Here is a 15,326-nt window from a genome sequence, read left to right as displayed (position 1 = left end):
AAACAATTCCTGGATAAAAGAAGAAATGAATATAGTGATTCCTCAAGTAAAAAATGTCTTCTATAGTCAATGAGAACAACAAACCATTTAGAATGTTCTCTATAATACTAATGCTCGGGGCTGGGGATGTGGCTCAAGCGGTAGTGCGGCGTGCGGCCCGGGTTCGATCCTCAGCACCACATACAAACAAAGATGTTGTATCCGCCGATAACTAAAAAATAAATATTAAAATTCTCTCTCTATCTCACTCTCTCTTTAAAAAAAAAAAAAAAAACCTATGATGGAAATCAATGATGCTTTAGATTAAAAAAAAAAAGAATGGCAGTTTAAAAAAAAATACTAATGCTTTTCAGATACTTTTTAAACCATATCTTAAGGGAAAAAATGTTGGTGGTGTTTATGTCTTGATACTACTGGGAAAAGAAAATTTTGAGATTGGAGATTTTGGACTGTTTTAAAATAGCTTATGGGGAAACAAGGCAATTGGTTCTGTTGAATGACAAACTTCAATTAAAACCCTTAAGTCTCTGAAAGCATGTTGCTAATCTGATGCTTCTTTAGATATGTGATAAGCTACTTTTAATTTGTGATTGTTAGAAGGACATTTTGCAAGAACTTTATTTCCAATGATAATTCCTTAAAAATTTCCAGAGACTTCAGAAGACAAGTGTGCTCTAAATCAAGAATACCACAATCCATAAATGGATTGTGAGAATGTGACTGACTCCCTTATTCTTTTGTGGTCTCCAGAGAATGGTATGGTTAAAAGCTAATTTCCATGTAACTTGCCCTCAGAGAGAGGACCAACAGACTTGTCTGATTATTTGGCAGTTACAGTTTTCAACTTAATTGATGTTCAAAATTATAAAAATTAAATTTCAGGAATACCCATGAGTATTATGTTTTCTCCTGTTATTTTAATTGAGGCATGTAAGTAAGCATTAATGGTATAGGAGAAGAGACCTGGGGTTGTGGCTCAGGGGAACAGCGTTTGCCTACCATGTGTGAGGCCCTGAGTTTGATCCTCAGCACCACATAAAAGTAAATAAATAAAGGTATAATGTCCATCTACAACTGAAAAAAAAAAAAAATAGTATAGGAGAAGATAATGGAGAACTGACTTGGGTATGTTTTTAAAGTTTTTTGGTTTTTTAATCTATTTAAATTTGGTATTGAAAACCACTTAAATTTAAACCATTTAATTACAAGCATATGGTTTCCTAAAATTTCCTTAGGCCCTCTTTTACAAATGTGCTCTTCCTAGAAGGAAGAAAACAATGATATGAGTCATTTGTTATTTTCTGTGAATGTACCAGTATTTATATACATAATTTCTTAAATTTTAGATAAGATGAATTCTAATGTTTTATTCTTCACAGAATGTAAATCATGCTATTTTTTTCATATTTATCCTCATTTAAAAATTTTTATTTAGGGCTGGGGATGTGGCTCAAGTGGTAGCGTGCTCATCTAGCATGTGTGAGGCACTGGGTTCGATTCTCAGCACCGCATAAAAATAAAATAAAGACATTGTGTCCACCTTAAAAAATAAATAAATACGAATAAAAATTCTTATTTAAACTTACCAATTTTACTGCAAAATCTCTGACAATTAAGTTTTTTTCTTTTACCTAATAGGAATTTGGAGTGCCTAAACCTCCTGCTGAATACTGGTGCAGATTTCAACAAAAAGGACAAATTTGGGAGGTAGGTCATGTTATATAGTTTCTCTGTAGAAACTGATTTTATTTACTTAACAATTTGCTTTACCTTCTAATTGATTTCTAAAAATTAACAATTCAGAGATGGGCATAGTGGCACATGCCTGTTATCCCAGTGACTCAGGAAGCTAAAGCAGGAGGATCACAAGTTCAAGGATGGCCTTAGCAACTTAATGAGGGCCTGTCTCAGAATTGTTAAAAAACCAAAAAGAAGACAGAATTAAAGATTCCATATCTTTGGCTTTGTGATCATGATTCATTGAGAGTCCTATCTAAAGTCAATATCTTCTAAATATTAGTTCTCATTCAGTCTCCTTCCACTTGGTCCCCTCCCAAAGCCCTAGAATACTAGCCACAGTCTTACCCTTGTAAGTAAGTGCTTTTTGATACCACTTCTCCCATAATTATGGCGATAAAAATTTTGATATTCCTTGGTACCTATGGTCCTTCAAGAAATTCATAGTACCTAGGATACAGTAACAATTCTTGTCGGAAATCATTCCCTTGTGAGACATCCTACTTGCTATTTCTGGTTACAAAGCACTATTAAAGAGAGGAAATAGGTTTCAAATATGTGTGTGTGTGTGAGTTTTCTTTCTCTTCTATGTAAATCTCATACACCCATTCACATATCCCACTGAGAATAATCTTCAGAAAGTTAGCTATGAAATGACCAGATTTCTTTGTTGTTATTCAGCCAGTTTTCTTACTGTTCAGCCCCAGGCTTTACTGTAACTAGCATTTGTGGTAGTGATATTTGAAGCTACCATTGTATATTCCTGTCAAAGCACAGAATGTATTAAGACTCTACAGGAAAGAATTAATGGGTGGTATTTGTTTGAAAGATAGAAGTGGCATTATGAACAAAATTACGTGTCAACAGTTGAGAACTGTGCCTATCAAAGTCTGTGACAGGGAAGAGTGTGTATTAGAAGGAAATGTGCAAATATCAGTGCATGTGATTGGACCATTTCAGAAGAAAAGTAAAAATAATTATGTATGTAGGAAATAAAAAATGAATAGAAGAAAAAACTGCTTTGAATAACAAATTGATCTCATAAGCCTACTAATGGAAGGAACTAATGACCCACAAAATTATAATCATTTTGTTTGGCTTTGGAATACAATATTTTATAGTTAATTTGCTTTAATAATTATACTTTAATCTGTCTAAAATAATTTTATTGCATATCAAGTACTCTGTAGTATAAATAGCAGTGGGGACTTCTGAAGCAAATTCTGACCTTATAAGCTTTAAAGGAATTGAGGGTTAATTGCATTTTTAAATATATATCTATATAATGTACCATAGACAGAATAATATTTTACTAGGTAAAAATTGTACCGTGAAGACTAAACTGTACTTTACAATCATATTTCTTGGTTTGGGGGAGGGTAGTGAAATTATGGAATCATCAGTTTTGTGATCCTAAAATAGTTTACTCATAAATTTAGTAACATTCTCTTTCACTTTATTAACCACAAAGAAATAAACTACAGCTGGAAGCTAGTGGCACACGCCTGTAATCCCAGTCACTCAGGAGGCTGAGGCAGGAGGATTCTAAGTTTAAAGGCAGCCTCAGCAATTTAGCAAGGTGCTAAGCAACTCAGTGAGACCCTGTTTCTAAATAAAATACAAAAAGTACTGGGGATGTTACTCAGTGGTTAAACACCCCTTGGTTCAATTCCCGATGCCAAAAAAGGAATCAACTACAAATACTCAGTCTTTAGAAATTAAAACAGTACTCTAACTCTTCTGAGTAGTGAATAGTCTTCAAAATTGTCTTTATTGCATGAGAAGTCTGATACTACTACTATGTAGGCTTATCATGCAGTTGATATAATGGAGCATTCTTTATAATGCTTCTGTTTTTTTCTCTTATACTTTATTTCTCTACTGAGACTTGAGTAGAGACTTCTGCTTCTATTTTTTTTTTTTTATTAGCAGTAGGAGAAGCTTTGTTAAAATGAAAGCTTTCCAGTTTCTGATCAGAATATGAAGATTATAATCCACTCAGGGGACTGGATTACAGCTGTTTAAGAACCATTGAATAACTGTTTTGATTATATTTTTTATACCAAAACATTCTCTACCACTTTGCTTTCTCCTCCTAGTTTTATGTCCTCTAAAAAGACTTGGTGTATATTAGAAGTCATTGAAAGGCCCATCATAAACACAGTGTTTATAAATGTAGAGTAAAAGTCAACTATGCTCTTGTTTACTAGTGTATGTCCCTGGCTTTTATCTTTTATTAACTTGACACACAGATCTCCACTGCACTATGCTGCTGCCAACTGCAATTACCAGTGCCTGTTTGCTCTTGTGGGATCAGGAGCAAGTGTGAATGACCTTGATGAAAGAGGCTGCACACCCCTACATTATGCAGCTACATCAGACACAGATGGCAAGTAAGTATCATGGGGTAAGAGTGAAAGATGATTATTTCTGTAAACTGGCTTCTTCCATGTGGAAGACTGTTTTTATTGCATATTTGTATTTCCTTTTTATATTGTTTTTGTTGTTGATTACCTTTCCCTGAGTCTTTAGTTTAAGAAATAAGTTTGATTTTATTATTATTCCTAAATCATAGTTATTACTACCTACTCAGCTCAGTAACCTGCCTTTTTGACTAATGTGGTAAAAAAGATAAAGGTCCCTTCTTTTCTTCCTCAATAGTTTATAGTAAATAGTTATAGTAAAACAATAGTTTTAATGTCATTTTCATACTTTTTAGTTTATAGTAGTTTATAGTAAATAGTTATAGTAAAACAATAGTTTTAATATCACTTTCATACTTTTTCCATTTGAAAGGTTAAATTAGATGACAGAGTAAGTAAATGCTGGCCAAGAATGAATGAGAACAAAAGAATGAGTGATACATAAACTTCTATAAGCAATACTCAATTATCAGACCATTTTATATTACCTTAGTATAGTTTTTTCTTCTTGGAAGAAGTAAACTCATTGAAAACAGAAAAAAGCTCTTCAGTGTCTTTGGTATTCCCCATGCTATCTAAAGTCAGTGAAGAGTAAAAATAATGCTAGGAAAAGTAATGACTCCTTTGGAAAGATGTTTATAAACATACTTCCTGGAAGTTGCATTTAGCATAGAATTATTTCTTTGGCTTTTAATATTTACTTTCTATCCTCAAAAAACATAATTTGGGCCTGGGGTTGTGGCTCAGTGATAGAGAAGATAGACTGTAAATTAGAAAATACTTTGGTTTATTAATTTTGTAATTTCAGGGTTTGAATTATGAGCCTAGCACATGTAAGACCCTGGGTTCTTTTCTCAGCACCACATGAAAATAAGTAAGATAAAGGTATTGTGTCCATCTACAATTAAAAAAAATTTTTTTTAAAAAGGCGTAATTTGGTGATACAATTCATAAATGTTTATTTTTGTGTTTTGTTTTTAGTTGGTTGGTTGGTTGGTTGGTGAAGGTACTAGGGATTAAACCCAGGACCTCATGCATGCTAGGCAAATACTTTATCAACTGAGCTGTAGTCAACCCTGACAAATGTTAATTTCGTATATAAATTCTGTAACTAATTTCAAATCATTTCTGTAGTTAAGTTGTTGTTGTTGTTGGTTCTGTGGCTAAAATTCTAATCTTCACAGCATTAGTAAAATATACTTCTTATTTTCAGGAATATGTCATTTTAGACTATTTGATATATATGCAGAAAAGTTGTCAGAGATAGACTTTGGGAAGAGTATTTGAAGTATGTTTTTTGATAATAGCTATTTAAAGAAAATCTGTGATAAAGACTAAATTAGAAAATACTTTGGTTTATTAATTTTGTAATTTCAGTGTTTGAATTATAGCTATTTGTTGCTTTGTTTGTTTTTAGTACCAGGGATTGAACCCCAGGGGTGCTTAACCACTGACCCACATCCCCAGTCCTTTTATTTTTTTGAGATAATCTTGCTAAATTGCTTAGAACCTCAGCCTCTGGAGTCACTGGGATTATAAACGTGTGCCACCATGCCTGTCTAGATATTCTGAAAATAGCTTGTATCTATAGTGATTTTATCACCATCTATAGTTTTTTACCATTTCCACAGACTGATTATTAGATATAACTCAGCATAATCTAATTTCTACTGAAGGACAAACATACCACCCCCCTACAGATTGTGCTTTGTTCCTCTTGCCCTTAGACAATTGCATTAAATGTGAATTCTCTCCCAACCCCAAGGGACTCTGAGAGATAATGAGGTGTTTTGTTATGTATCAGTAGCAGAATAGGGTTTGATATCTAAGTCGAGTCCTGCATTATAAAATGACTGTGGCAGCAACTGGAATGTGGCCTTGGGGGAACTTGGTGGATCTTGAGGACCTAGTAATTCAAAGTCTAGCTATTAAAATCTTTGGCAATTGTGGAAGGGTCTTCTAACTGCAGTTTCAGAGGCCTCAGTTCATAGATGGCTGACTGTTGCTCTGGGCCTGAGGTGAGGCGGAACTTCATGGCAGAAGGGTATGGCAGAGGAAAGCTGCCCAGGACATGGTAACAAGGAAGCACAGAGAGCAAACCTGAATTCTTATGGCAGAAGAATAGCATATTTCAATGCATAGTATTGGGAATTTGTGGTTTTTAGCCAATATGCTTTTTCTATACAATTATGTGAGTATTAAAATAAATTAAATCATTAGTTTTCTTGCCTAATATAAACTTTTCTGAGTAAGTAGGCTAGTGGCTTTAATTATTTAAACATTTATTGTCAGAGTATCTGTTAAGCAGCCTGATGTAATAAAAGATTATGAACTTTCAGAATCAGAAAGACCCAAATCTTGTGATATCCATATTGAACCTGTTTGAGCCCAAGACAGGTAATTAATTACTAAGCAAAGGTTTCTTTCTCTACAAAATTAAAATGGAACTCACTTAAGAGTTGTAAATGAATCTAAATGAGATAGTATGTATAAAAGAAATTTGGAGCATCTGATTCATGTCTTTAAAGTATCAGAATTCCAGAGGTCCTGTCTAAAGTCATCATGTATTGATTCATTGATGTATTCATTAGGAATCTTTGTGAAAGTATAAATTCAGGTTTTTATTTTTTTTTCTTCCCCCCATCCTTGTTTTTTGGGGGAGAAGGTACCAGGGATTGAACTCGGAGGCACTCAATCAGTGAGCCACATCCCTAAACCTATTTTGTATTTTTATTTTAGAGACAGGGTCACACTGAGTTGCTTAGTGCCTCATTTTTGCTGAGTCTGGATTTGAACTCTCGATCCTCCTGCCTCAACTTCCCAAGCCTCTAGAATTACAGGCATACGCCACAACGCCTTATTTTTTAATAATCCCCTGTCAGCATCCCACTTCTTGCCTTTAAGTCACACCAGGCAAAGTTGTTTATATGTTCTTTTGGTAGTGTTGTTGTTGTTTGTATCAGGGATTGAACCCAGGATTGCTTAATCAGTGAGCCACATCTCCAGCCCTTTTTTAAATATATGTATTTTATTTTGAAACAGATTCTTGCTAAATTACTTAGGGTCTCACCCTTCTGAACTGCTTGGATTACAGGCATGCTTCACCATACTAGGCTCTTTGGAATTTTTGATGCTCTGACATTGATATTTTACTATTTAGATGGGACATATAGTAATTACACTTCTCTTATGCCTTATGTTCCTCTGTCCTCACTTTCAATAAGTATTGGAAACTACATGACATCATTTCTGATCCATTCTAATTATTCTGTTAGTTGCCCTCCTTATTCTTTGTAGAAAATTGTGAGTTAGCAAATCCTCTGAAGTGCCTTATTTCCACTTCATATTAGAATCCAAAAACAACAAAAAAAATCGACTCCTCTTAGAAACATAGTAAGCACATTAAATATTCATCCGGGTACGGTGACATATGCCTATAATCCCAGTAGCTAGGGAGGCTGACAGGAGGATTGCGAATTTAAAGCCAGCCTCAACAACAGTGAAGCACTAAGTGAGACCTTGTCCCTAAATAAAATACTAAATAGGGCTGGGGATGTGGCTCAGTGATCAAGTGCTTCCAAGTTCAATCCCTGGTACCCACCCCCCCAAAAAATGCAATTCTCTTTGCCAGTTGAAGAGAAGTAAAACTGTGCTTGAGCAAGAATGGTGAGGGTTCCCTCATTCCTATGTGTAATGTGTATTAGACAAGGGAAAGGTTGAGATGGTTTTTCTTTCTTTTGTTTTTTTTTTTTTTTTTTTTTGAGATGGTTTTTCTTGATTATACCATACATGAGGAATGAATCTTCCTTGTGCCAACTCTGAGATAACCATCATTAACACTTCTATTTATATTTATGTTATAGATTATTTCATGTTATCAGTGTTAAAGGCCTTGCATGTGCTTTGCTTTTTCATTTTTTGTATGGTGATTAAACCCAAGGTACTTAACCACTGAGCCATAACCCCAGTCCTTTACCTTTCTAGCTTCTGTTATTTAGCTCTATGGCCCCTTCCATATTTTTAGATATTTGTTATAGTACTTCTCAGTACCAGTTTTTTTAGTCTATTCAGGTGTTGTAACAGAATATCATAAATTGTGGGTGGCTTATATACAACAGAAATTTATTCTCACAGTTCTTGAGCCTGGGAAATCTAAGGTCATGGTGCTGGTAAATTCAGTGTCTCACTAGGGCCTACTTTCTCACTGACCACCATATTGCTTTAACCTCCCATGAGGGAAGGCAGTGAAAGAACTCCTTCAGGCCCTCAGATGTTTAATAAGATCACTAATCTTATTCATGAGGACACCATCATCACCTCCTAAAGGCCCCATCCCCCATCTCTTAATATTTTGGGGTTTGATTTAGTTAGCTTTTGCATCCCTGTGTCCAAAATGCGCAACAAGGAGAAAAAGTTTATTTGGGGTTCACAATTTCAGAGGGCTCAGTCCATAGATGCCCAAGTGTTTTACTCTGGGCCCAAGGCAAGGCAGCACTTGTCCGGGGAGGACCTAGCAGAGGAAAGCTACTCAGTTCTTGGCAGGGTCAGGAAGCAGAGAGGAAAGGAGAAGGGAAGGGGTCACAGGGAAGATGCGCCTTTGGAGGGCATGACCCACTTCCTCCAGTCATACGCCACCTGCCAGCAGTTACTGTCTAGTCAGTCCGATCAAACTAGGATGGACTGACTAGGTTACACCTCTTGTGATCTAATAATTTCACCTGAATATTCCTGCATTAACAGGAGCTTTTGGGAGACATATACCCAAATCATGACAGGTTGAGATTTCAGTATATGAATTGGGGCGTGGTGAATATAAACATTCAGACCACAGCCAATCTTATGAAATGGAATCACATTTGGAGGTCTAACACCATTGTTTGTCTGTTTTTAAACTTTATTTAAATGGAGTCACGCAGTTGTTCTTGTGTAGAGATTTTATAATTCTTAGATTTATTCCTAAGTATGTGAAATTTTATTGCCAAAACCTTTAATTTCTTTTTGTTTGTAATGTTATATAGAAAATATACTTTTGATTTTTATGTGATTTCTATCAGCAAAGCTTGTTGTACTCATTTTGTATATGTTTGTAAGAAAGCACTGTGTTTGATACAGGCTCTGCTGCCTACTGTGTGGACCATTGAATAGTTTACTTAACCTCTATGCCTACTTTGAAAGATGGAGATAATAACCTGATCACATTCGTAAGCCATGTGAGATTTAAATGGGTTTAATATATTAGCTGGGATGTTATAATTTTTCTTTGAAGGATAACTTTATTTTAAATTAACTGTTTGGTTGTTTTTGTAAGTACAGCCACTATTACACACCATTATAGGAAGGAAGTCCTCTGGGAGTAACAATGCTATGTCCCTTTATCTGGGTGGAGTAGTCCTTAGCCAAGACTTTGACCAGCCATGGGACATGAAGTTTTAAATCAGTTCAAGTTTGTACAAACTTGAAATTGTCGGGGTTCATGAGTGGTCAGGGGGAAAGTAGGAGAAGTTTAATCTGAAATGCATTCTTATTTATTTTATGTGCTTAATTGGGATAAAAATACTCAATTTGTTTAACATATTAAATGAGAAAAACAAAACTATAACAGCAAGAATAGTTGTGTTTTTTTAAGCCATAATATTCTTTCAGATTTTGCATACTTATTTTCATTTTAGGGGAAAGAAAGAATGTAGAGAATCTTCATGTCTTAATTATGTTGGCTTTATAAGAGTATGTGTTAATTTACAATCTGAGAAAAAAAGAACAGTCACTCACCTCCCACACTCATTTTCATGTTAAAATTTAAATCCAGATTTTTTGTAAAAAATTAGTAAAAAATTACTAATTTTTTAATTCAGTATTTTACAAACCACTTAGTTTAGCTTTATCATTTACTGATTAGCCACTGCACTGAAGTTTTATAGGACCATATAAAGAAAAAAATGGGTGAAGATTATAAGACCAGAGGTCTGTCTATTCCTTGCTTTACTTTATTCTAGCAAAAATTTGGGACAAGTCACTTAACTTTCCTAAGTGTCAGTAATTTTTTTCACGTGTTAAAGATAATGCTTACCCAGCATATCTAATAGTGATGAAAATGCATATTGCTTGGTGAAATCCAAAGGCATTATCAGTAAAAAGAGTTTTATTAATATTAATTAACTTAGTTCTTGTTTTGTAGCATAAGGTTTACCATCTGTGATAATGTGAATGCTAAAAATTAAAGAAATGTGGTTCATTAAGAACTACTGCATGTGTAACAATTATTTCAAACCATTTAGTGATATAAATTTTGAAAAGCGTAAATAATGCATTGGAACATAGTCTCCTACCTCTTTGTGTTTGGGGGGGCTTTGAGGAGGGGGGATTTGTTTTGAATACTGGGAATTGAACCCAGGGCCGCTGAGCTACATCCCCAACTCTTTATTTTTCATTTTGAGACAGGGTTTAAGTTGCTGAGGCCGACCTTGAACTTGCCATCCTCCTGCCTCAGCCTCCCAGGTCGCTTGGTTTACAGGGTTGTGCCACTGTGCCTGGCTGTCTCCTACTTTAGAAAGTAAACAAGAACTTGTTTTGATTTCCTTAAATAAATCTTTTATTCAGTACTCATATATCAGTGAGTTATCTTAAAATAGTTTGTTCTGCTGATAGACTGTGCCTTATACTCCGGTCTCACTAAGGGAAAACTATTTCCTCACATCTGGAAAACATAATTAAAGAGATATGGACAGAGATATATATCTTATTTATTTTGTTTTGTAATGCCTTCTGGTAAAATGTTTGTGCCTGGGATGTGATGAAACTAACCTACAGACTGGCAAGCCTTTTCTACATTTCAGTGAGCTAACTGGGCACATAGGAAGTCAACAAACAAACAACTTACACGTGGCCTGAAACATTTGCTGTTCTTGAAACTCCCTCAGGGCTATTTTATGAAACTGAAAAATAACAGTCTTGTTACTTTAGAGCCAGATTTGGGCTAAGTTTTTTTTTTTTTTTTTTTAAATCATAATGGTACCTATTTTAACAGTCTTCCTTATTCATCATCCTTGATTCCTAACAAGTTTAGCTGTACATAAATATCAAAATTCCACTTTAATGAATGAACATGAGGGTATTATATCGAATCAAAATTCCAAAAATAATTCTAAAGAGTTTTACGTAATTCATTAAAGAAATAAGGGTTTGCATTAAAAGGATGACCCTTATGTATAAATGTGTGTGAGTGTGTGTGCGTATGTCACACATATAGAGTTTATATAATTATACAATCAAATTTATATATGATAGAGTTCCTGAATTATCAGTTACATTGCTTTAGAGCTGCTTTTTTCCTATTTTTTAAATATTTTAGTTGTATTTGGACACAATACCTTTATTTTATTCATTTATTTTTATGTGGTGCTGAGGATCGAACCTAGCGCTTCATACATGCTAGGCAAGTGCTCTACCCCTGAGCCACAACTCCATTCCCTCCCATGTTTTATTATTAGTACATTAATTTTTGGTCTAATTCCTAGGTCTTTGGTCCATTTTGAGTTGACTTTTGTTCAGGGTGAGAGATCAGGATTTAGTCTCATTCTTTCCTGTACCATTTTTTTAAAAAGGTTATCTTTTTACCAGTGTATGTTTTTGGCACCTTTATCAAGGACCAGATGATTGCCAGTACCATTAAGTTTTTTTTTTTTTTTTTTTTTTTTTTTTTTTTTTTTTTTACTACAGCACTATAGTATAATTTGAATTTGAAGTCAGTTATTGTGCCTCTAGCATTGCTTTTTTGGCTTAGAATTGTTTTGGGTTTTCTGCATCTTTTCCAAATGAAAATAGAACTGTTTTTTCTAGTTCTGTAAAGGATATCATTGGTATTTTGATGGGGAGTGCATTGAATCTTTGTATTGTTTTTGGTAGTATGGCCATTTTAACAATATTAATTCTGCCTATCCATGAAAAGTGGGGGGGGGGGGGGGCAGGTCTTTTCATCTTATGTCTTCTTCATTTTCTTTCTTAACTGTTTTATATAGAGATATTTTACTTCCTTGGTTAGTTTTATTCCTAGAGGTGTTTTGTTTTGTTTAGGCTATTGTGATTGGGATTTTTTTTTTCTTCTCAATAAATTGATTATTGGTGTATAAGAAAGCTATTGATTTTTTTTATACATTGATTTTGTAACCTGCTACTTTGCTGAATTTATTAACTCAGTCTTCTGGTGAGGATTTTTGGGTCATCTATTATCATACCATCTACAAACAGTGAATTTTATTTCTTCCTTTTTTATTTTTACCTTTTTTATTTTCTTCTTTTTCCTAATTGCTCTGACTAGAATTTTTAGTATTATGTTAAATGAGAGTGGACATTGTCATCTCATTCTAGATTTTAAAGGAAATGTTTCCTGTTTTTTCCCATTCCCCTGATGTTGGTTTTAGATTTGTTGTATATATCCTTTATGATGTTGAGGTAGGTTTTAGTTTCTTCGGTGTTTTATCATGAATGGGTACTGACTTTTATTGAAGGCTTTCTCTGCATCTATTGAGAAGAGTATGATTTTTGTTTTTAATTCTGTTTATGTAGCGAATTACATTTATTGATTTGCATATGTTAAATTATCCTTTCATCCCTGGGATAAAACCAACTTGGCCATTATGTGCAGTTTTCTTAATATGTTGCCAAATACAATTTGATAATATTTAGTAAGAATTTTTGCGTCTGGGATAATAGACTGTAGTTCTCTTTCTTTGAAGTGTCTTTAACTGGTTTTGCTATGAGTGTGATACTGGCTTCATAGAATCAATTTTTAATTTCATGGAATAACTTGAGGAGCATTGGCTTTAATTCTTCTTTAAAGCTCTAGTAGAATTCAGCTAAAAATCTATCTGGTCTTGGGTTTTCTTTGTTGGAAGGCCTTTTATTACTTCGTCTTCTCATGCTAGTTATTGATCTATTTAGGTTTGTTATGTCCTCTTGATTCAGTTTTGGCAAGTCGTGAGTCTAGAATATATTCATTTCTTCTAGGTTTTCCAGCTCATTGAGTATAGTTTTTGAAATAGTCCCTAATGATCTTCTGGATTTCTGTGATGTCTGTGGTGATTTTTCCTTTTTCATCTCTAATGTTGTTAATTTGGGTCTTCTCTGTTTTGGGGTTAGTTTGACTAAGGGTATATCTTTTCAAAGAACCAACTGTTTATTTCATTGATGCTTTGGGTTTTTTTTTTTTATTATTATTATTCTCAAGTTCATTGATTTTGATTATTGCTTTCCTTATACTTTTTGGAATTGGTTTGTTCTTATTTTTAAAGACCTTGAGATGCATTGAGTTGTTTACTTGAGATTTTTCTGATTTCCTTATATACTGGAGGAAGTATGAACTTTATGCTGATAAATTGGACTGTTGAAATTTATAATTGCTTCAATGGAATGTTTTTAGTTCTGGGGATTGAACACAGGGGTGTCTTACCACTGAGCTATATCCCAACCCTTTTTATTTTTTGAGACAGGGTCTCTGTTGCTTAGGGTCTTGCTGAATTGCTGAGGCTGGCCTCAAATTTGCAGTCTTCCTGCCTCAGCCTCCTGAGTCACTGGGGTTACAGGCATGCATCACAGCACCTGGCTCAACTCCATGTTTGTCTCTCCCAGCTTTATTCCTTTGGGGTGGAAACTGGAAAACTCAGGTTAGCTTGTTTGCCAAACATACAAGGCACTGTCTTTATATCATTGCAGAACATGTAACAGATGTCTGATGAAAATGGACCATCACCATCCTTGGATCAATAACTGTTGTTACCAAAATCATGCTTTGTTCATACTTTTTTTTCTTTGAGCACCACTGTGTTTTATTCATGCTGCTTTCATTTTTGTTATGACTGTGTACATTCAACTTATAATTGGCTGTCCTTTGAGTGGAACACAGTAAAGATTGATATGAGTGCAGCCCAGACAGAGAGATCCTCTTCCAGTTGTTCCCTTCGAATTAGTTGCATTTGCTGCCACCTTGTTTGCCTTGGGATTAACTTTAGAAACAACCATAGCTATTAGGATTGTGGTTTTTATCCACGTGAAAACAAAAAATCAGAAACAAAACATTTTGAATCATGGACTGAAGAAAAGGCTAAAGATCAAATTCAATATTACCAACTAGATGCAGTCTTTTGTTTTCCCCTATGATGTGGAAAGTAGTTGGAAGAACTTTAAAAAGGTATTTACATAGTCAAGGGTCCCAGAAAATGAATTGGAGTAGCCAATAAGAGAAGACTGTTGCCACTACAGTTTAATAATAGAACAGTGGAAACAAAAAGTGTATGAGAGGGTCAGAAGTGTTTGCTATAAAGTCATAGAAGATTATAGTCATGCCTACTGTCCATTGAATAAAGGAAACAAAATCATCGCAATCTTTTACACTGAAAACCCTCAAATACAGCTACAAAAAAAAGGGAATTCGTTTTAGCCACAAGAGGGTTATGATGCTGCTTATGTGGAGACAAAATTCTGGGTGATTCCTTTGTAGATGTTCCAAGAATAAGAGGATGGTTCCCTAGAAACCATGTGGAAAAGTGTCCCTGTCATGCTGAAGCAGATCTAGCCCCAGAGGGCAAGAAGAAAAACAATATAGCCACTGTTAAAATGAAATTATTCTTTACATTTACTTCAACTTGAAAATTGTACTTATTACTAAAAACTATGCAATGAGCCTACTCTGTTTAAGGTATTCTTTTCCTCAGAGGTTCCCTGGTGCCATGATTTAAATATTTTTATTACCATTTTGAAATGGAGAATCCATTCTACATATGCCTTTGAATTCTTGCCTCTTTACCACTTCTTCTTTCTTCTTCCTCCTAAAAGGAAAAACATTTCACTCAAGTAAGCTAATTGTGTTTTATCTAGGTGTGTGTCATTGGTTGGTTGGTTTTAAATGTGCTACACATTCTGGACTTCACCTGCAGATTGAGTTCCCCTTTTACCAGAAGCATGTGATAATTTTGTTTGCCCCTCAGTTGGTATTTCTTATGTAATATTATAGATACTTAAAGAACTTCATTTGTCAAATTCATGATAAGCTCAATTTTTGTTACCTATCTTTCAATAATGTGGATTCTGTCAAATCAAAGATCAGTGGGTATTCTCTATTTTAAAAATTCTATCTTTTTTAATGTTAGGCATTTTAATTATAATGTGATATAG

General features: G+C 34.4%; 1 protein-coding gene and 1 pseudogene across 9 annotated transcripts in view; both read left to right on the top strand.

Annotated features, from left to right (window-relative positions):
• The window catches only part of Ankrd28 (ankyrin repeat domain 28), a 202,538-nt gene that overhangs the window by 133,616 nt on the left and 53,596 nt on the right, over nucleotides 1–15,326 (top strand). For all 9 annotated transcript variants that reach the window (XR_011709138.1, XM_071619265.1, XM_071619273.1 and 6 more), the window contains 2 exons: nucleotides 1,639–1,707; nucleotides 3,990–4,130. Coding sequence is in view for 8 of the 9 variants with exons in the window: in XM_071619265.1 (XP_071475366.1) it covers nucleotides 1,639–1,707; nucleotides 3,990–4,130 (210 nt within the window). In the remaining variant the exon portion in view is untranslated. The remainder of the gene's footprint in view (nucleotides 1–1,638; nucleotides 1,708–3,989; nucleotides 4,131–15,326) is intronic.
• LOC114081727 (palmitoyltransferase ZDHHC6 pseudogene) lies at nucleotides 8,554–14,801 on the top strand (annotated as a pseudogene).

Source organism: Marmota flaviventris, chromosome 1 (genome assembly GCF_047511675.1).
Source record: "Marmota flaviventris isolate mMarFla1 chromosome 1, mMarFla1.hap1, whole genome shotgun sequence".
In the NCBI taxonomy this organism is placed as follows: Eukaryota; Metazoa; Chordata; class Mammalia; order Rodentia; family Sciuridae; genus Marmota; species Marmota flaviventris.
This window is presented reverse-complemented; position numbering and strand designations above follow the sequence as displayed.